This window comes from Lepidothrix coronata, unplaced genomic scaffold, assembly GCF_001604755.1.
Source record: "Lepidothrix coronata isolate B3197 unplaced genomic scaffold, Lepidothrix_coronata-1.0 Scaffold29, whole genome shotgun sequence".
Taxonomy (NCBI): Eukaryota; Metazoa; Chordata; class Aves; order Passeriformes; family Pipridae; genus Lepidothrix; species Lepidothrix coronata.
The window spans coordinates 5,946,424-5,967,692 of record NW_016690209.1 but is presented as its reverse complement, the minus strand read 5'-3'; the positions used below and the strand labels follow the sequence as shown (position 1 = coordinate 5,967,692).

Sequence of the window (21,269 nt, the reverse complement as noted above, 5' to 3'; positions counted from 1 at the left end):
CTACTATTTTCCAGCAGTCTGGAAGAGATAGTCCTTTATGAAACATGAATTCATGGGTTGGTAAGCTGACTGCTCTTTAACTCTCAAACCCATTGCCCCAGTCAGCATGTTTATTTTAAATTCACCTGAAACTAACACCCCGTAACAGTCTTCATTTACATGCCAGATATCAGTTCATTATTTAAACTTCCAGAGAGGAGCTTTCAATGTCTTGATTTCTCATGACATCTTTCTCTAAATGTATTACGTAGATGGTACATTAATTTATACAGTAAAGGAGAACACCTGGTACAGTTACCCCTAATTTGGTGCCGACACAGCACTTGTGAATCAGACATTTTGCTGTCATTAGCAGTGTACTTGTTCACGATTTAACAAATGAGAAAAAGGAGGTCAAAGTGACTTCTCAATTAGGTGCAACAGCACCATGTTCAAACCCCACATTTTATTATTCCTTCAGTTACATTTTTATTCAATAAATATCTAGTTTCCATGGAATACATCATGCTAAGTCTTAGATGAGCAGCACAGGGAAGTCAGAACTAAAACCTTAGAACACACTAGAAGAGATGAACACGGGGCCACTGGATGCAAAATTTTGCAACATTTATATTACACAGAAGTTTTAAACAGTGATCTCTAGGTAAATGCAAAAGATTTTTCTTTGTTTTGCTTGTTTTTTTTTTTACAAAGTACAGACTTCTTTCATTTGATATACACTAAGGTGTCTGCCTTCAAAATTGTGCAAACTTACATTTCTGAAGTTATCTTCAGAGAATGATGATGACATGCCAATTTTTTCCATTCTTCTGTTCTCAAACACTCGTTTTCAGGAATAAATTTAAAAAAAAAGAATCTCAAAACATTCAGTTAGACCACCCTGAAATATTTAACCTTTCAACATCATTTTACGAATACCTCTATGTTAGCTTTTTGTCCACATGGATGTCCAAATATTTGGGGAACATCTTACCAAACTTTCTATTTCCTCTGAGAGTAAACCAAAACCATATTTTTTGGAAAATATTCAGATTCCTTTCTTTTCATTTCCACACATCAAAATCAATTGCCTTTTCAAAAGGGAAAAATAAATCTAGGTCAGTTTTTCAGTACATTATCAGACAACTGCAAAACAAACTGTTTCAGGACTAGCACCTTCCTCCACACAAGTATTCAGAGGTGTATCCAGATCATTTGTGGCAAACTGTGGGCAGAAAAATACGATGGTGATTAACCACCAGGCACCTATGTTAGAGAGCTTATATCATGCTTACATTTGCCAGAAGTGATATTTCTATGGCAAAACTGAAAGGCAGTGGAAGAAAGATTCCTTACTAATTTTACTACGCTGAATGATAGACATCAAGTGGGTGTGGGAGGACCTTGTGCATAACGTTCTTATAGAAGTGATTTTGGTCTTAGAGTAGCTATTAAAAAAAATGAAATTAATGACACTTTTCCTTTTTTTAAGTTAGGAAGTCAGAAAAGTTGGAATTGTACATTCTATCTTTCTACATTTCACACATACTCGATCAGGTTACTCTGTACCTATGGTGAAGGGAGGAGTTAACGAGGAAATCTGAGTCTGTGCAATCCCAGAAATGAAATGTAATTGGCTGTGATTCAAGAATAACAACATATATTAGGAAAAAACAGGTAGAAGGAGCAGTTGTTGACATTATTTCCTGAGCCTAAACCTTTTAAGATGTCACTGAATAGCAGTCTGTACTTTCACTTGAAAGCATTACAAGAATTGTTTGGATGACATCTCTCAATAGTTTAGGAGTTTAACAAAATCCACAACTTCCTCTCAAGATCTCAAAACCATGCTTTTAAACCTGTACCACAGTGATCAGCAAATGCTTCAACACAGAGCATAACAAATACAAATGGCATTATTTAGAAGGGCATTTTAATGTACGTACAAATACTAAAATGTTATGTCAAACTCCCAGGATCATTTGCAGGCAAGAAAATGACAACAGATAAAATCATCTCATGAATCTGATCCAGCTCTACCATACACGACAGATACCAAAAATAAAAGCTTTTTTCCCTTTCAGGAAAAAACCACCTTAAATGTACAACTTCAGCAAGCTCCCAAGCTATGTCATTGACACACAAGTCAGATTCTTCTGTGCATGTAGCCTCAAAAATTAAATGGGCAGGTGGATTTTATCTGAATTTCTCAACCCCATGAGACATTATCTTCTTTCTCCTCCAATGTTTTAGGATGCTCCCCAAAAGACAGGAAAGAGAATGGGACACAAAAGCCATTTCAATTCAGTCTTTGTGCAAGGAGAGGCTGCACAAGAGATCCTGGAGAAGGGTGTATTCTTGTGTAAAGTTCTGTTGAAAGAGAAAGGTGATTATTTTAAAATATGTACAAATGCATGACAGCACTTGGGCTTATGGTTTTGAGAACTAATATAGAAGAAATTTGGAAATTACCTGCATGCACATAGTTTTGCTAACAATATACAGTGTCTTTAAGCAAAACCAAAGAACCAAAATGCCTTCATAGAAAATGTTCCCTTAAGACAGATAAAAATAATGAACTGAGAATAATCAACAGTGTTTCACAATATCTAAATAACTAGTCAGTAATTGTATTTCTAAGTTTCATATCTGCTTGTAGTGTAAAAGGTTAAAGTATAGTTCTGCAGTTTAAAAGCAAGAAGCAGCACCAGCCAAGCAATGGAATAAAACACACTGGAATTTACACAAAGTCTGTATGAAAATGTGCATTTAATAGAGATGGATAATAATTTTATACAGAAGAATGAGATAACTGTAGCAATGTTTTTATGATCTAAACATAATTACCTGCTTGAACAATCTATTTTTCTTGATGGAGGGCTTCTATGAAGGCTTCAAGTTTCTCCTGGATTTCCCGAACTTTTTCTGGAGGAATTAAAAAGATCACCATTCAAATACCTATTACTATTAAGTACCTGGGGACAGGTACAAAAAAAACCCCACAAAAAACCCAAACACACAAAACCCAAACATGCAAACATGAGCAAGAATTAATGCTGTCATCAATATTACTCTATGCATTTTCTTAATTACGAAGATTTACAACATTTTTCTACATCAGAAAAATGAAACCCTGTCCCATTTGAAGAACTCCTACAAACATATTTTATGATTATCATGCTAACTTAATAATGCAAAAATTTACTGAATGAATCCAGTACTAGAAACATTGTATTTCAAAAACCTGAAATTTCCATCAGATCATGCACAGAAGAACTACTGTACACCTGCTACATGCAGGGAGTTGTTAGTTTTTAAACAGCGCCCACTAACCCCTTTCTTCTTCAACCAAGTATCCTTACTCTCCACAGCAAGTGTAATAAATACCACTAATCACTAAATAGAGTTGAAAGCTGGTGCCCTTCCACCACGGAGAATTTCAGGGAACCACACGTCAGTATTCAAGACATCTCCTCAAAAGGGAATGCACAATGCTAAGAATGTTTAAAACCTGCACTTTATTTCCTTGCATTTCAGTAGTAACCAGATGATGTGAGTGGAATCTCATTTTATATAAAAACTAAAGCTGGGAGTTTATTTCTCTGCAAAAACACAATTTGACCACAACTACAAATAGTTACTAAGAATGAAAAGGCAACATTGATGGGGCAAAATCCAGGGGCTTAGGCATTTTTCCACTCTTTTCTCTATTCCATACAACACTTGTCATCATATAACCTATTTGATTTATTAAATTGGTTATGAAGCAAGATTTAGAACATAGCTGGAGTCCAAAGCCTGTGAGATTTCCTGCTTCTCTCTCACCACATCCTCATTTGAAGCTCCTTCTGTGTGTGATTATAGCCATGAAAAACACACACTTCAGAAATATGAAGGAACAGGGAGAGAGCAGTAGGACAGGCAAAAATAAGTTAGATGAGCATAAACACAGACAAATATTTTTTTCCAAGCTAAAAATACTATTGGATTAAAGCCGTATGTTTCCTTGTATGAGATACAGGGTTTGAGCTTTTTTAAAAAAACTTTTATTAATGTTTTCTTCTCTTTAGCAATTCCATATGTTTTAAACTTGCTTTGCTGAGCTGAAGTAACAGCAAAACAGAAAGAAAAATAAAACAATCTGCTTTAAATGGGATACATAAGAATGAGAGGGAAAAAAAAGTTATCTTTTTAATGCAGAACATTTTAATGTAGGTATGGGAACCAAAAGTTTAATTGAACAAAATGACAACTCCACAAACAGACATAAAATGCATTTTAGAGTAATAATAATAACAATAACAACAACTCAACAAATACCTGCAGTCCTTTTCTAACAGAAATAAAGAATTTTAGTTAGCATTTCAAAAATATGGAAAATAGCCCGAATGAGGATGAAGTAACCTCAAAGTTCTATCTTTATCTTGTAATTCTTAGGTGACGAAGGGCAAGTCACTGAGACTTTCAACACTTCAGTGTGCCTTTCCCCAGTGGTGCTTATCTGCAAACACAGAAGTACAGTGAAGCTGAATCACACTCTAGGCCCTAAACAAAACACCTAAGAACCTTCTTGGATTTCAGCTGATTCTTTTTAAAGTACTTTGATATTAAATTAGACTGAAGATTACAGTCAGTGTGAGGGCAAAAGCTGTACCTTGGAAATTAAGAAACAACAGTAGCTGATTTTTACCAGGTTAAAAAAAAATTTCTGATTCAGTTCAGCAGAATCTATGAAAGCTGACAATGAAAAAAAAAAGGTAGATCCATTATCACTTCTCCTCATTAAGCACATTCAAACTGTTCCAATTACTACCTCTTTAAATGAAAAAAAGAATATGCCTTGTTTGCATCTCAGTGTATAAAACTCGTGTAATGAAAATGTTATTTCTATGGCATTTATTTAGACAAATACTTAGCTCGCTTCCAATACTGCTGCTCTATGAATGTTTACAAAGTTAGCCTTTGAAATAATGTCATATTATTTTGGACAGAATTAACATATTTGTTCACCACAGCTGGACAGACGAGGCTTTGAGCAACCTAGTCTAGTGGAAGGTGTGTTTGCCCATGGCAGGGGTGTTGGAATGAGATGATATTTATGGTCCCTTCCAACCCAAACCATTCTATAATGATTCTAGTTTTGGAAATTACTAATCCTGAACCTTGGTCTCCAAAATGAACAGCAGGTGCTAGTGATAAAACCTGAGATCAGATCTCACAGCTCGGAAGATGTCTTCATGTTGTGCTTTCAGTAGCTTTCTGTGATGCTTTTTCCCCCCCAGTTGCTACATGCTTTCCCAAGTGTGTTCTTTGTATTGATCAAGCCATTAGACTCAGTGAAAGCAGGCAGATTTAGCAGTATTAAATGCAAATATTTTTCTTCTTCAACCTCTTGTTAATGAAATATTCCAGTCTTGAAAATTAATAGCATCAGCAAAAACCTGTAATTATTATTTCACCCTTAAAAAAAGGTTTGTGCCAACAAATCTATTTTAATTTTCTGATTATGGTATATTAAAATAACAGGATAGCAAATACTCCACCAGAATATACTGAATCAGCTGTGTTTGCTCAGAGAACAGACATACTAAAATTGACTTCATATTATGAGCACTTTATTAGTTTTTATACTTGGACTGAATTGAAATGATTACTTAACTGTAATAATTACGAGGTCTTGAGGTAATTTAATACTTTGAAATAACATGCTGGCTATTCTTAAAAAGAACAGTTACAATGACTGCCAAATAGCTGCAATTATTCATCCTATGCCCTGTATTTTTAGCTGCAGTAAAGCCCTCTGCAGCAGCAGACCTCAGCCAACCTATAATACTTTCCCACAAATCCATTCTGCAGCACAGAGCAGCAGTCTGATGAATTGGTTTACTTTTTAAATAGGCTAATGGCAGAGTTATGCATTTACACAACACTAATCTTAATAAACTCGTAAATATAAGTGCTCAGACAGAACTTTTCTAATGAGTGCAAGTGCAGGGTCTGCAATTCTGGGATAATCACCTACAGTTTCACCAGCACCATGTGATGTTGCATGTAGAACAACAACTAATTCTTAAAACTAAGAGAGATATTACCCATCTTTAAGAAAGTTTTCGGCTCTGTGAAATGCACAAGCTCTGTACCCACATTTGCAGGGTTTTGACTGACACTTAGATCAAAATACTGACTTACACTTGTAAATTACAGCACATTCTGTTTTGAGGAAGGTTTATTAACACGGCAAACCCAGAAAATCCTTTGGGTTTCAGATAAGAATAATTATTGCACAAGTAAATTAAGGGATAGACAAAAAGTGACCTGTTGCACTTTCTAGGTTTTGTGATACTGTGTTTTTCCATGCACAAGTAACCCACAGATTAAAAGCATTCAGCTTGCTAGCAAATTACTTTTGTAACAGGTTGAACGACCCCAGCACTGTTATACAATGCTTCCATGTCACAGAAGGCTATTAAAGCACTACACTCTTATTACATAGTAGTGCAGAAATTTAAATATACAGTGTTGCTAACGCTGGATTCTAGAAAGATGATGTGCACTTTAGTAGTGCTAATGCAGACCTGAAGTTACAAATATGCAATTCTTCCAGCACCTGTTAAACACTGATCAAAAATCAAATTAAGTCAATGAAGAATAACTGTAACTAAACCCTTGTTTCCATCTTAGAACAGTAAAATTCACAGGCCTAGGGGCCATGAATGGCTATTCTATTTCCCATTTACCCCATGTTTACCTAAAAGATAAGCTGTTCATACATCAACTCACTATGCCTCTTGATCTGGTCATGAATATTCCCGTAATCCTCCCTCCATATCCCATAAAACTTCACTGACAGAATGAGGAAATTCTTTATTCAGATGTCTTGAGATCCTCATTCATGTTCAGTCTCTCCTGATCTCCATATGAAACGTTATTGATACCCGCTCATTTTCTTTTCATTAATCCTGTGATCTTAAATCTAAAAGGCTCAAAACCAGACTAATTGATCTGTAATGAGGATTTGGATACACTGTGAACATATAAAGACACAGGCACAGATAAAGTTTGGTTTTCCTAATATCATAAGCTGGTCAAAAGCGGAACCCCTGAAATATTCAGCCTTAGAAGGAGTGCTTGTTTTCTGGTTGCTGCCTTACATGCCTGAGCTTATGAACAGTGCTAAAATGAAGCAAGTTATTAAGTGCATCTCCTGAGGTAAGGCCAAATAATCTCAAAATAATATTAAACACAAAAGCTAAGTACATTACTGATTTATTGCAAATATACTTAAAGTAGCCAGAAAAAGTTTTCTGGATACTTTCCAACTGCATTAATTGGTTTAATAAAAGATGTAGCCTTTGCCCACAAAACCTGTTGCTTATGGTTCTGAAGATAAATGAAGTTTGAGACATTCAAATGCATATTTACCTGTATAAAATCAATAGCTCTAGTATAGAATTTTAAAGATGTTCATGTCTGTCTACACCAGAACAGGTAGAAAACTGCACAAGTGCTTTGGGCAAATTAAAAAGCTTTCCATTCCCATTTACAAATTTGCCCATATGACATCAAATTTCAGTTGCAGCATCAAAAAAACCTGTAAAATCTTTCTGGACACAGATTCATCGTTATTTTGTACTTTGATGAAACTTACAGCACCAAAAAAAAAGTGTTGAATACCTTATTATAAATCCTCCTGTTCTACACTGAAGTGATGTCTACCTCCAACAAATGTTTACACGACTTTGATATTTGAAAGCTCATGCTTGTTACTCCTTTGGCTCTTGATTGTATTTAGACTTCAGTTCTCTCCCTTCCTTTTTTTTTTTTTTTTAATCTTCCTTCCTTTCTTAATCCCTTCCTTGCCTACAAACATTCTCACTGCTTGCTGTGCCACTTCTGTGTTATGGTTAATTAACCGTAGAGGCAGAAATGTTGAATTTAACGCTGTGAATGCATCATCTTTCCTCTAATAAAAAGGAAAGCCCAGTCAGTCAGAATTCATCAGAATGCCCAGAAGCACACCATTAAGAACTAGAGATGTCAATCCAAAGTTTTCTATTGAAAGTTGATTTTTTGCTTAGGGCAACTATGAGACACAAGCCTCATAGTTCTATACAATCCCTATGAACAGTCAGATGGAGAAGAGATGGAGGAAACACCTCTTATTCCTCGATTTTCCAAGGGTAATGAGAAAGCTTTACTTCTTGTGGAAATAGTATGAGGCAGCATTCTCACAGCCACTCCAAATAATGCCACAGAAAGCAGACTTTCCACCCACAGTTACAAGACATGTATCAACATGCTTACTCATGTCTCATGCAAACACTACCATAATTCACTGATCATTGCAAGGTCATGTCCTGCTCAATTTTAGAAAATCCTTTGAAAGTACCCATCACATTTTTTGCCAGTTTCCTCTTGTTCACATACCATACTTCCATCTGGATAAGACCAAGGGGAAAGCTAAAATTTTAAGGGGGGGGGGTAAAAAAAAAAAAGGCAAAACCACCCAGGCTGCCCTTAAAGAGACAGAACATCATTTGTCATCTGCAAAGACAGATTTATAAGTAGAGGGCCCCCTCTGTTCCTTTAAGGCTGCAAAACAGATGGGAAGTGAATGGACAGTCAAAGGGTCAAGAAAACACATGGGAGGTGCTGCTTGTCTGCTGTATGTATGTTCCCAGCATAAGAAAGAGGTCAAGATTGTAACTGCATGGCTGGGTGCTGGAAAGGCCTTTTCTTTAAGCTGTTACAAAGACAAACGTTGTTCCTCATCCTGTTGTCAAACTGCTATAAATATTGTTCATCAAGAGAGTTTCAGCAGCTAAAAGTTTTTTTTAAAAAAGGCCGGGCAGGAGAATGAATCATGTGAATGATTCTTAAACAATTAGCTCATTAGTGTAATAAAAGCACTGCAGAACCTTGAAAAGTTTAAATGGAATTTATAATAGTTCATGAAGTAAATCCATGAATCATTAAGAATATATAGCCTTTAAAATGCAAGCTTGCAGAAAATAGCCAGCATGCTCTATAGTTACCACTAGTTATAGTGAATGAAGGTGTTAACTGATGCTACATTGTAGTAGCTACATTGCAGTATTGTTACAAAATGTTTCTTATGTGTTGCAATCCAGATTTGAATTTGCATCCAGTTTGAGTTCTTTTTAAAAATTCTGACTTCAGTTTAATTGTGTTCTTCCTATAAATTTTGACTTCAAAGAACACTCATTGGAATGGGATAATTATGATATAAAAACTGTTGTAAATACATTTATAAACCAGACCTCCTCTTTCATTCATAGAAAGCCATCCTACCATTATATTCACCAGACTCACAACTTTTTTACTTGCCCTAAATCTCTTTGCCATCCTGAGACAAAAGGTATTTTAATTTGGGCAATCTATGATACCTGTATTCCAGTTATCAGCTGCAGAAAGATACTGAGAAGGACAAGGAGATGCTCTAACTATGCAAGTGCAACATGTGAGATGCTTTCATTATTACATAGACAAAGATAATACTTCAGTGTCCTCTCAGAAATATTTATTTTAAACCCTAGAACAAGACAAGGTGCTAAACGAATTATTTTAATATCACTATTAAAATCTCCAAGGGTCAGCCAACATATCAGTTTCATGGATATGAGTTCATCAACAACTGCCTGCTGGTGACCTGGTTGAACATCTCCTTTTGCACGGCCTTAACAGGAAAAAACATCAAGGAGCTGTTTCCTACAAAGATGTTTTTGCCTTTACCCTGTTGTAGGTAAATTCACCTCCGAAACAGTAAAAGATTGCCTCCAGATTGTATATTTAGCCTGCTGTAGAAACATAATAAAATTAAGAAGTCAGTTTAGACAGAAAAAAACCCCAAGTCACAACTGCTATCACTGAAGTCACTTTTGTTGCAAGTATTAATATCACATCAATTATTAATCCCTGTATAGCATACCTGAGCAAAGCTGCCTGTATAAAAACAGTATTACCTTTATTTTAGACTAAACAGAACAACAGAAGAAGAGACCTTGTCTGAAAACACCTCAGCTATTTTTACAAGGTACAGAGAATTGGAATGTTATTTTAGCATTATTAATAATGATTTTTAGTTCCAGAAATGGGACTTGTGTATTGTGCTGATGAAATCGTAGATTACGAATCAATGTCTTGATCTATAGCTGCTTCAGATTCACAAGCAAGACCTCTGCAGATTAACAAAATGTTTTTGGCCACAAGTTTCCCACCTCCCCCAGTGGAACAGAACAGAAGCTGACTGTGTTTCTTGCACCAGTCCCCGGGGCTCCTCAGGCTGGCAAACACAAAATCCTTCTGTCTCTGACAGAGCCTTTGAGAACTGAGATACAGGGCCTTTGAGAACTGAAGCAAAACTGATAGCTATGTAGACTACTGACTTTATACAAGACATGTTTCTATGGGTTATTACACATCAGCCCCACTTGTCTACGAAAAGGAAACCAAATAGTACCAAACCACGATGTCAGATCATGAACAATACACATTTCTACACCATCATTAAGGTCGGCCTAAGGTACCAATGATCCTTACTCTGTATTAAGTTGCAACTTTATGAGAGTCACAGTGTCTGCAATAGCAAGGTAAGAGTTGGACACCTTTCAGTTCTCTGTCTCTACCTTGGATTTTTTAATTAAAACTGTTCTAATAACTCAATCTTTCAACAGAATTTAGCTGTGCTGCTTACTGGACAGCTAGAAGGAGCTTAGTAGCAGAATGACAAGGCAACCTTATAAAGGAGACTCATATCTGGAATCAGACTTACAGATACAGAAAGATTGAATTTCCAAATCAAAATTGTTTAAGCTAGAATGAATCATAACATGATGATATTCATTACTTTGGGTAGAAATAGTAAAAAGTATAAAGGCAAGACAGAAATATCACCCAATGATTCATTCAGTGATATTACAAAATACTAATTTTTTCTTATGCAAAAAGGACATATACAGCTATAAAGGTAAACTACTTATGTAAAGGCTACTGTAACCTTAAGGCTATTAAACTGTAAAGAGACTTTAACATAAAAAATAACTGATATATGCTGTTTCTCCACCAAAAGAAAGCATACTTAGTAATTAGATAGATAATAATATGCTATCAGGACTATTTATGTGAATTATAGAATATGGCAGAAAATAAAAGGGTGATGAGATTAATTTTTAGATCATAAAAATAAACAACTTAATTTTTGACAGTCAGAAACTTAAGTCATCATACCCTGAAGAAAAACAGATGGATCTATTTTTCTTTTTTTAGTTATCATTTCTAGCTGAAAATATTTCCTTCTCTTTTTATATAAACTTCAAAATTAGAAGTGGGGTCCACTACAGTAACAATTAACAATGTACAACATACATACACTACACTGACTTCTCCAGCTTTCAGAAATGTGAATGTTATACTGGTCCATTTAAAAGCCTGTAATTATATAAACAGTAAATCTCTCCATGGTAAGTACTTACTTAAATTTTGACTAATAAGTACCCCCATAAGCAACCAGTACTAAAGAGAAAATAGCAACCAATTAGATGTTTTGATCCTTGCATCATTAAGGAAATTTTAGGGAAAAAAATATATTCGGCAGACAACACCAGAATGACCCTCAAGTACAAGAGACATGGGCCTAGGGTAAGATTAACAGGCATTAAATATGTCATTATTCATGTAGCAGTTTATCACTGTTTTTCAATGTCAACTTTAAGTGATAGGCTTCGTTTAGTCAGTGACAAATGTGCTGAACTTTGTAAGGATCCGTTTTAGGACCTGGACATCAGTGCCTAGCTCTTCATCAATAACTAAGAAATCACAGCAGACAGGCTTTGGTCATCTGGGATTCTTAAGTTAAGTAAACCATCACTCCATCACAGGATATTTACAAGTGATGTATGTTCTCCCTCGAGGATTACTTCCCTCTCTGAGAAGATGCAGCTTTCTAAAGTACGTTCTGCCATGACACAAAGCAGAAACCACCTTATCTGCACTTTGACACAGGCTGTCCTACACATTCTTCTGGTTTTAATTCATTAGTTTCATGCAGCTGCCCCAAAACTCAAGAGAAAACAACAACAAAAAAAACAAAACTTGAACATTTAACTGGTGTCTTTCACATCAAAGCACACTTGTTTGGGTTAATTTCTAAAATTATCAACATGGAATTAAAAACATGATAATCACGCAAAACCAATTAATTTGCATTCCACCAGAAAGTTAGCAAATCTACGGTGATATATTGTGACTTGCATACCTTCAAAGGTAGGGGAAATTGAAGACATGACCACACAGACTCATTTCAAGCACACTGTGCCCCAACTTCCTGCGTCACAGAGCACCAGGACCTCTACAGAGCTCAGAGGGAGCACAGGAGTCATGCTGCCACCAGGCACTGGTGACACCAGCACAGGCTTGAACTAGTTAGACACAGACAGCCCACACGATGTGACTGAGATTTAGGCAGAAATGAATGTGCTCTAAATGACAACCGGCCTCTGATAAGACACAGGGCCATGTTAACGTCTCCAGGGAACCTGCTGGCAGGGGACTGTGCAGCTATTCTGCACATGCTTAGCAGAAGTTGGAGATCTGTTCAGTGATTCCCAGAGGCTGCTCTGCTTCTGTCTGGTTAGAAGGCCACCACATCTCCTGGTGTTATGTTCTGCCAACTCAGGATCAAATGAGAACAGAGTGCTCCTCACTGCAACAACCAGAAGAGAGGAGCAAAGCAAGACTGCTGCCACCTCTGGAATTGCCTCACAACTATGAAGTAACTATATATTTACCTAAGTAGGTTCTGAAACTCCAATATTTAGGCATCATGGAAGAAAGGAGAGCACAAAATAACCCTAATTCTTCAGATTATAATAAGATCACTCCTCCATTTGCATTTCCTAGGATGCTTCCCTCTTTCCCATGTCTGTCTTTGAGCAGTAGGGGCAACATCTGGGCACTGCAATCAAATGTCTTGAATGTGATACCTTTTTTCTGTATCTTGAAAACACCAAAAACCACATTGGTTCTAAACAAGCACCTTAAGGACTGAATTAAGGACTACTAACCATTGCCTTTTGAGCTGTTTTGTCTGCCTCTGGTTTCTAGGGGAAAATTACCTAAAATGTGCTTATTTGAGAGGTCTTTCCCCTTACAGCTGAGCTTTGCCCCTATGAAATGCTGTGACCTTTGGAAAAAAGTTAAAGCTCATAACAGAAGAGCAAATGAAGGTAAAGACTTTAGAGAGCCAAGTCAAAGCATAATTTTAAGGAGCACATGTAATCAATAATGTCATGTAGGACAGAGGTCAAATCAAAATACTGTTAACAGTCATCTCAAGGAACTGAAATTTAATTAGGCTACAGTAATGACCACAATACACGATTATTTTCACACAACATTTTTTTTCTGCAGCTAAGAGTAACGAAAGAAAAGAAAATGTAACCACAGAGTAAGTAATTATATGCAAAGTACCCTTCACAGACTTTATCCCTAACTTGCATAAATGCATAACAAAAAAAGGAGACTTGCTTAGATTCAGTTTGTTACATACAACAGACACAACAGAAACCATTCAGCTTAGCCACATATATCACAGGATTCCAGATCCTGAGTCAGCAACTTGCATATGGAAGTACCAGCCATAGCTAACATTGGCCTTCTAACTCCATTAAAATGGCAAGTTTATTATATGCCTATATGATATTAAATCACTCATGCTCCAAGTTGGCAAATGGTTTACATTCAACATGAGAAAAAGTGAATTAAGAATTTAATGCCGTGACTTCAAAGCAATGACTTCAGATATAAAACTTGGAAGTATTTTACTGTAACTCTGGTTTGTTTAGTTTTTATATGTTTTAGTCTTTACAGGAAAATAATTAAGTTCTGCAAACTCTTATATTTCATAGCTTACAAAAATACGACAGAATTGAAACAAATGGCCCTAAGCTGTCTTTTCTTCATGTGAGGGCTTTCTCCTCAAATGTTTCAAAAAGTTTTTGTGCAGAACAAAGTCTCAGCTAGCCCATGACACCTGTACAGGTGTCAACATTACTGACAAACGAACTTGGAGGCTGATCCATTCACATTTGTACCTAGCAATTTCAGGATCAAGTTTCCACAGGCATTCCCACCTCCTGCCAAAGACTCTCCCAAGCACATGGTTTTACTTATAATTTTGGTGAAGTTCTAGGCTTTCTTTTCCAGCTTGTGAGGACAGAGGATACTGGATGAATGGCACACTGACCTAGGAAAGCTGCTTTGTAGGACTGTGCTCTGTTTATCCTGTGCACATAAAGGATGCCTTTGCAACATTCATGGTTTTTCTGTTTAAAAGGAATAAAGGAGAAGAAATAAATGAAGATAGGACATGTATTTCTTTGGGGTCTGTGAGATTTCAACTCCAGTGAAGTCAATGGCAAAGCTCCTGCTGACTGCCTGAAGTATGTAACATCCATGTGCACCATCTAGCACATTTTAAATGCTACTGCAATATGGATAGATGTAGCTTAGCTTTAGGATAAAAGACACCGGAAGATACATTTCCTTTACAAAACGATTGAAGCACTCAGTTCCTAACAGCTTTTTAGTAACAAAGCTCACAAACTAATGCTTTCCACGCAGTTGCTAATGAGAAATGTGTAGCTGAGAAAAAAAATGACCATCCTTTACAATCCTCATAAATTACATACCACACAAACAAACAAACGAGACCCAGAGAGAGTGGAAAACATGAGCAACAAGGATAGGCAAGTGGATCTTCCTTCCAGAGGAAAATGTTTAGCACCCAAGACACCAGTGCCCACTGCCTAAGCTGCGCTCATGGGAAGCACCAGACGTGGGAGGGCTGGCACCCGACTGGCCGCGGGCTCAGCCTCCCGCGCCTCCTCCACAGGCCACTCATTGCCATCTTGTGTTGGGAACCTGTACGGCAACTTACTGCACAGAGCTCACGCTATCGAGGAAGTTTGCTTTGGCCCTTTATACAAAAAGAGGAAGTCCAGAAGAGTGGAACTCTGGAAACAATTAAGTAGTTCTGGGAAGCCTTTTACTGGCACCTCAACATTTTCAAAAATTACCACACTAAAAAGTAGTCTACAGAAAGTTAAGATTTATCCACATGCTATCAGTTTTGCAAAGAACTATGGAGTTTTTCTGCTGAAATTACTACTCTATCATTTGTGTTAAAAATAAGGCAGCATAAAATATATTATTCATGTTGAAATCACATTTTTTCATCCATGTATTCGTTTCTTTTCCAGAAAAAAAATCTTATTGCCCTGTACTGAAAAACATAGCTAAAAAGATACAGTTCTAATGAAGATGAGACTTCAAATAATTGTCTTTTATAAAAAACCAACCCACTTTGGCATAGCCATCAAAAAGATCCTGAAACCAAACAAATGCCAGCAGCTTTACTGTTTTAACAAATTTTGCAGAAACACCCCCATCTTGAAATACACTTAAAATTTAAAAACTTCAGTAATATCAGAGGCAGCCTGCAGGAATGTTCCATGTCAGTCACTTTGGAAAGTTAAACATAAATACAAAAGAAAGCAGTATGAACTAGTAAGTACCATAAAAGATCACTGATAAAATTACAGGATATATACTGACTGATCCATCTCCGAAGGTCTTGTAGAAATAAAGGTTAATCAATATTTTAAAAAAAGAGCAAGTGGAAAAGCTTTGCATCCAGCTGCACACACTTGTGCATAACAAGGCTGCAGGAATTTGAAGGGACTGACTCGCCATGATCGAACAGATTTTCCCTCCAGCCCAAAGCAGGGCCTTATAGCCTGCAATACAAACAGGGCATTTTTGCCCTGACAAGAGGCATTTCTATGAGTGGAAATTCTCCTTTTAAAACATTATTGTTTACTATTGTACTTTGAGCTCCCTCTACCCCATTTTACTTTTCATGGAACACGGCACATTCAAGGTACTGATTCACCTAAGCGTATAGTAAAATACTAAGTTGTGTGGAATATAAGTTTCAAATCAAAGTATTTTGTCCTTCAGCAATGAGCACAGTCAAGATGCAGGTGCCAACTAGAAAGTCAATATAATTCTTCCTGTTGCTGATGAGGCAAGAAAGACCTGGCTATGTTCTTTAACTGGCAGACAAAATGGGAAAAGAACTTCAATATAAATAATGCACCAGAGTTGTGAAGGAGGTTTTAAATTGCATTAAAACAAGGTTCCTACCCACTGCTGAATAAGCCTGAAGTGCCCAGTTAGACATGTAAGACACAGACAGCAAATTCCTCGTTTCTGCATCCTCAGCAAAATGATAAACACATCTCAACTATACCTACAGTTTAAAAACATGACAAGGGAAATGTCACGACTGCCACTTCTCACAAAAGAACTTGGGAGTTGTAGCAGACAGTTAATTGTAGCCATCAGCTCACTGCTCAGCAGCAGGCAAAAGACGAGATAGGCTATAAGGAATTACTATAAAAAGACCAGAATAAACCCCAGAAAGCATCACAATACAACTGCATAAATCCATAATGCAGAAATGCTTCAAGTATTTTGTGCAGGTTCTGTTCTTTCACCTCAAAAAAGGTTTTATAGAACTAAGAAAGGGGAAAAGAGTGGCAAGGCTGACTGAAGCTAGGAAACAATGTCCGTGCAAAGAACAACTACACCATGAGAATTTTTCAAGCCAGGAAAAAGATCAAGTGCAGGTAGCATATACATCTATGAAGTCATGAATGGTACAAAAAAAAAAAAAGAATAGAAAAAGATTACTGAATGCTTTTTACAGAGCAAGAACTAAGGAGAGCCAAATGAAACTGGCAGGTGGTTCAGAAACAAACAAAAGGAAGTACTTTTTCACACAATGTGTAGTTGAACTCTGGAACTAATTGCCACAGGATGTTGCAGATGCCAAAGTTTACATGAGTTCAAAAAGCAATTAGAGAAATGCACAGGATAAAAAAAATCCTTGAATGGCTATTAATCACAAAGATATTACCTCAGGATTAGGAAATCTTGGAACCACAGATTGTTGGATGCTGTTAGAGCATAACAGGCATGTACTGCTGCATGCTTAACCTGTTCTTATGCTGTTCCCACGTCGGCTCATTGCCAGGAACACGACACTGGGATACATCAGCTGCAGGTGTATCTTTCAATACAGGTATTCTTATGGATTGATTGCATTTTAGGACACTTTCAAAGTCACTTTTTCCAATTCAGCTATTCATATTCTCTTCTGCCCCTTTTTTGCAGCTTATGATCCTTTCTCCTAAATAGTCTCTAATCCTGGAGCTTCTTTATTTCTATAAACTTAGTAATTTGCTCATTTCACTGGTACAAGTATTATAATATACTTATGTTAAAGAGTATATTTACATTACACTTAGAGCCTTTTTTTAAAGAAAAAACAACCTTCAGTACATTACAAAACTAGTAATATGTTAGAAACTGTTCAAAAGTTCTGTTTAACACTCTTTAAAATACCTAGAATAAAACTTGAGACATCAACACTGAGAAGCAGCAAGATTCATGGCATAAACATCATCAAGGAATATCCTGATGTGGGATTAAAATAATATTCAAGGCTGTATAACACAGATAACAAAATCAGCTGAAATCAGTTTTGAGTCTTGTATGAGCTCTCATTACGATACTGGGTCACCCATGCTAGTAACAGTTTGCCATTAACCAGTATCCTGAACAAACAATAAAGCACTTCCAGTGCTTCAGCATTAAAAGACTGATGTAACAGCAGTGGGACAGTGTTGCCATATCATCATCATAATCAAGAGGAAGCATCCCAACCTCAGGTATATAAATAATTTACATTTGCAAGTACAGTTTCCAATCAGGAAGTGAATCCCAGCCTCATATTTACAAATTTAGATGGAAACTAAAAGACTATTTGTAACCACCAGAGAAATGACATCCTGGAACATGTCTTCAGTGTGAACAGTGAGCCTCAACAAGTTAACTGATTTAAAGACAAAGCTCAAGATATTCCAATCAGCTGGGTTATATAAACACAGCTGCCTGGGATAGAGAGACTGGACTTTGTGATTTAGGAGATCACTTCCCTTCCTATTTAAAATACCAATACTTCATGAACATGAGTTGTCGGAGCCAGGATTTTTTTTCTTTAAGCAAAGTCCTGATCGTCACTAAATGCTATAAGAAGGAAATTACTTGTATGGCTATATGAGAGTTCAATGCTCTATGCTTTCAAAATCTGTCTCAGGGGGATAAAAAAACCCCCTGCACCAAAGAAAGGCACTATTCACTAAGAGAAAGGCAAAGAAACCCCCTTTTCTTGTCATTTCCCCATAAAAATTACTGCCACTTAGCAATAAAAGCATGCAGAAAGAACACAACTGATCCGAGTACAGAAATAAGCAGTGGTAGTTTTAAAATCTTCCCACAGGTACAATAAAGCAGAACGTGCCATCACACATCGTTTTGTACTGAGTAACAATTATTTCCTTAGAATAATGTGAGTGGGATCTGTGACCTCCTGAATCTAAAGAAACACAGTGCAGTGACATGTTTTTGCTACATAATAATTTATGAAATGCAAACTACACACTCGAAGCATATACACCAACTTACAGACACCTCAGGTTATAAACACACACAGGCTGCTCCTGCAGGTCTAGTCTTAGCTTACAAAATAACAACCCCAGCTGTTACTGCTTTGAAATGGGAGCTTATTGCTGGGGCTTGGGAGGAGCAAAGTTGACAATGCAAAAATTCCAAGTCGATTTCAGTGCAAAATAAAGCCAAGTTAATTTAAACATTATGTGCTTGTTAGTATTCTTTTACTTTGTTTTGAAACATGGAATATCTAAGGATAAATCAAAGTTGCCATGTTTTACTCTATACCAGTGTTTGCTCAGGGGAAAAAAAAAAAAATCAGCATCCAGCATCAAAGCAAGCAAGCACTACTGCTCATTGAGAAAAGGAGGTAATTTCCTCAATAAAGGTCTGAATCCTACTCTGCAGGCTACCACTCATTTTACCTCAACACATATATAGAGGAGGAAAACCCCCTATTTTGTAAAACACTTTCTACCCATTCTAAAAGGATGTTTACATGAAGGTTGACATAGGGTTTCAAAAGCAACACAGGATGTTTGAAGAGAATTATGTAGCTATCATAAAAATTCTATAGTCATACCACTTGTTTCAGAGATCAGTCAAGAAGACCCAGACAATTTGCCTGAGATCACAAAATTCCTACTCACGGTTCCAAAATATTATAGAAACTTTCTAAAGGACAACAAATACCACCGACTGTGATTTTAATAACAACACTTCCAATAATAAGATAGCACTTCCAGTGTAACCAAACCAGCACTATCAAAAGCAAATCCTCAGATTTTGAGTTTATTATAAGCAAAATATTTCTTTTTTATTCCATTTTGGATGTAAAAAATAGAATACATGATTCATACTTAGGAAACTAACAGCACTTGAAGGCTTTTCTGTCCCACTGAACCCTTGATATCAGTACTTTGCTAATTAAAAGAAGAAACATTGACCATAAAATTCATTCATTCTGAATTAAATATGCAAAGTCATATTTTAAAACAAAAATAAGTTTCTAAATTGAACACAAAATACAGGTCTAAGAAAAAGGTCACCTGTGATGTCAACATGCAGATATTTATATAACCACATGAACTCCATTTATCACAAGCTTTTTTTTTCCTTTTCCCTTTTGCACAGCATTGTTTTTTACCCTACCAGTGCAGGTGCATAGCTGGGGTTTAAGTGGAAGTCTCACAGAACAACAGAAGAATGCTGCCCAAAAATCAACTGTATGTGTGCAAGACAAGCTCCATTAGCTAAAAGTCAGTCTAAACCCTATTGGATGTGCAGGTGGACAACAGGGGTATCATCTCAACATGGTCTGTCACCTGAAAAACTTTCACTGTTTAAAGCCTTACCACATTAACCACAAAACCCCTTAACACTTTCTGAGTGTTAATGTGAGCATTAAACTACTGTAATCCTTCTGAAAGGTTAAATCTGCTAGATTTTCTTCCTTGTTGAATCTCTTAATATAATGGCCATCTCATCTTAATAAGCACAACATCACAGAACTTCATATCTGACAGGTTTTTTCTACATTTTGTAACTACATTTTTCAATTTACTGATGCAATATATCAGTGAAATTCTATTGTTCTATCACACTATACTACCCATGTCCACCTTTGAATGAGTAAGATCTGCCCGTATTTAAGAAAAAAAATCCATGTGATATTAAATAAAAGCCAGCACATGAACAACCCATATCACACTGAATGTTCTCAAGGACAGTGGTCAGAATTTGCTTCACTTCAAGCTCATTCCAAAACACAATAGGATAGGTACTTACTGAGATCCTCTGCAAGCTGGACTCTCTTGCCAGTTAGAAGCATCACCTTTTTCTCATTGTCCTCAGCAAAATCTTCAAGCACTTCCTTTACATTCTTCTCCAAGCGCCTTACTGCAAAAAATCAAAACCATAAAGCAACCAAAAAAAGTAAGCTGTAATATTTTTGCATCTGTAATGACCTAAGGACAAAATTTGAGAAGGTCTGTTGGAGATGTAGTATATGTTACAATACTACCTAATCTGGCTGGAGAAAAGGCAAATTTCTGAACACAGAAGCCCCTTCTTTGGGCCATTAAGACAGGAAATTCTTTAAGAAAGATTGTTAACTTTCAAAAGGTATTTTCTCTCTCATCAAAATTGTATTGTCATTTTTTAGGAGGAGATAATTTTTTGTTTCAAACCCCTCAACTGACTGTGGGCCTTACCTTCAGTGTTAGTAAGCTGCTGCCTCAGTGTATTTGCTGTAATCGCCAGCATTCGCTGTATTCGCCAGAAGAGGACAACGTCATTACATTCGAGCTGGAACGAGAGAAGTTGTGGTGTCAGACCTCTGATGTCCAGTAAACACCCTACAGGTACAAGAATCTCTTGACTTTCTTAGCAGCAACTGTAACCTCATGTATACATATACTGACCTCACACAAAAATCCCAGAGAATAACTGGTGTAAGTAACAAGGAAACACATCAAAAACACTTCACAGGAAACACATCAGCCTTATTTAATGCACTGCATCACCTTCACATCTGCTGTTTTCAACACAAAGAGCCATATCATGGGAAACCATGGAAAAACAATTTGCAGACACTATATGCAGGCTGGTGAGTGTAACCTAATGCTCACTGAAACACTACTCTGTTCATAGCAAATATGCTGAGAGACAACAGCTGAACTTCAGGTTGTGCCTCC

At 36.7% G+C, this 21,269-nt stretch overlaps 1 protein-coding gene across 9 annotated transcripts in view; it reads right to left on the bottom strand.

Moving 5' to 3' along the window:
• Positions 1-399: 399 nt before the first annotated feature.
• Positions 400-21,269, bottom strand: part of OPA1 (OPA1, mitochondrial dynamin like GTPase) — a 53,292-nt gene continuing 32,422 nt past the window's right edge. For 4 of the 9 annotated variants that reach the window (XM_017810701.1, XM_017810707.1, XM_017810705.1 and 1 more), the window contains 4 exons: positions 20,787-20,880; positions 20,362-20,472; positions 2,827-2,904; positions 400-2,349 (listed from right to left, as the gene is read on the bottom strand). In XM_017810701.1, coding sequence (XP_017666190.1) covers positions 2,840-2,904; positions 20,362-20,472; positions 20,787-20,880 — 270 coding nt within the window. In that variant the 3' untranslated portion in view covers positions 400-2,349; positions 2,827-2,839. Of the gene's footprint in view, positions 2,350-2,826; positions 2,905-4,577; positions 4,717-20,357; positions 20,473-20,786; positions 20,881-21,269 lie in introns of those variants that run through there. The other 5 variants (XM_017810700.1, XM_017810706.1, XM_017810703.1 and 2 more) reach the window with 2 other exon arrangements.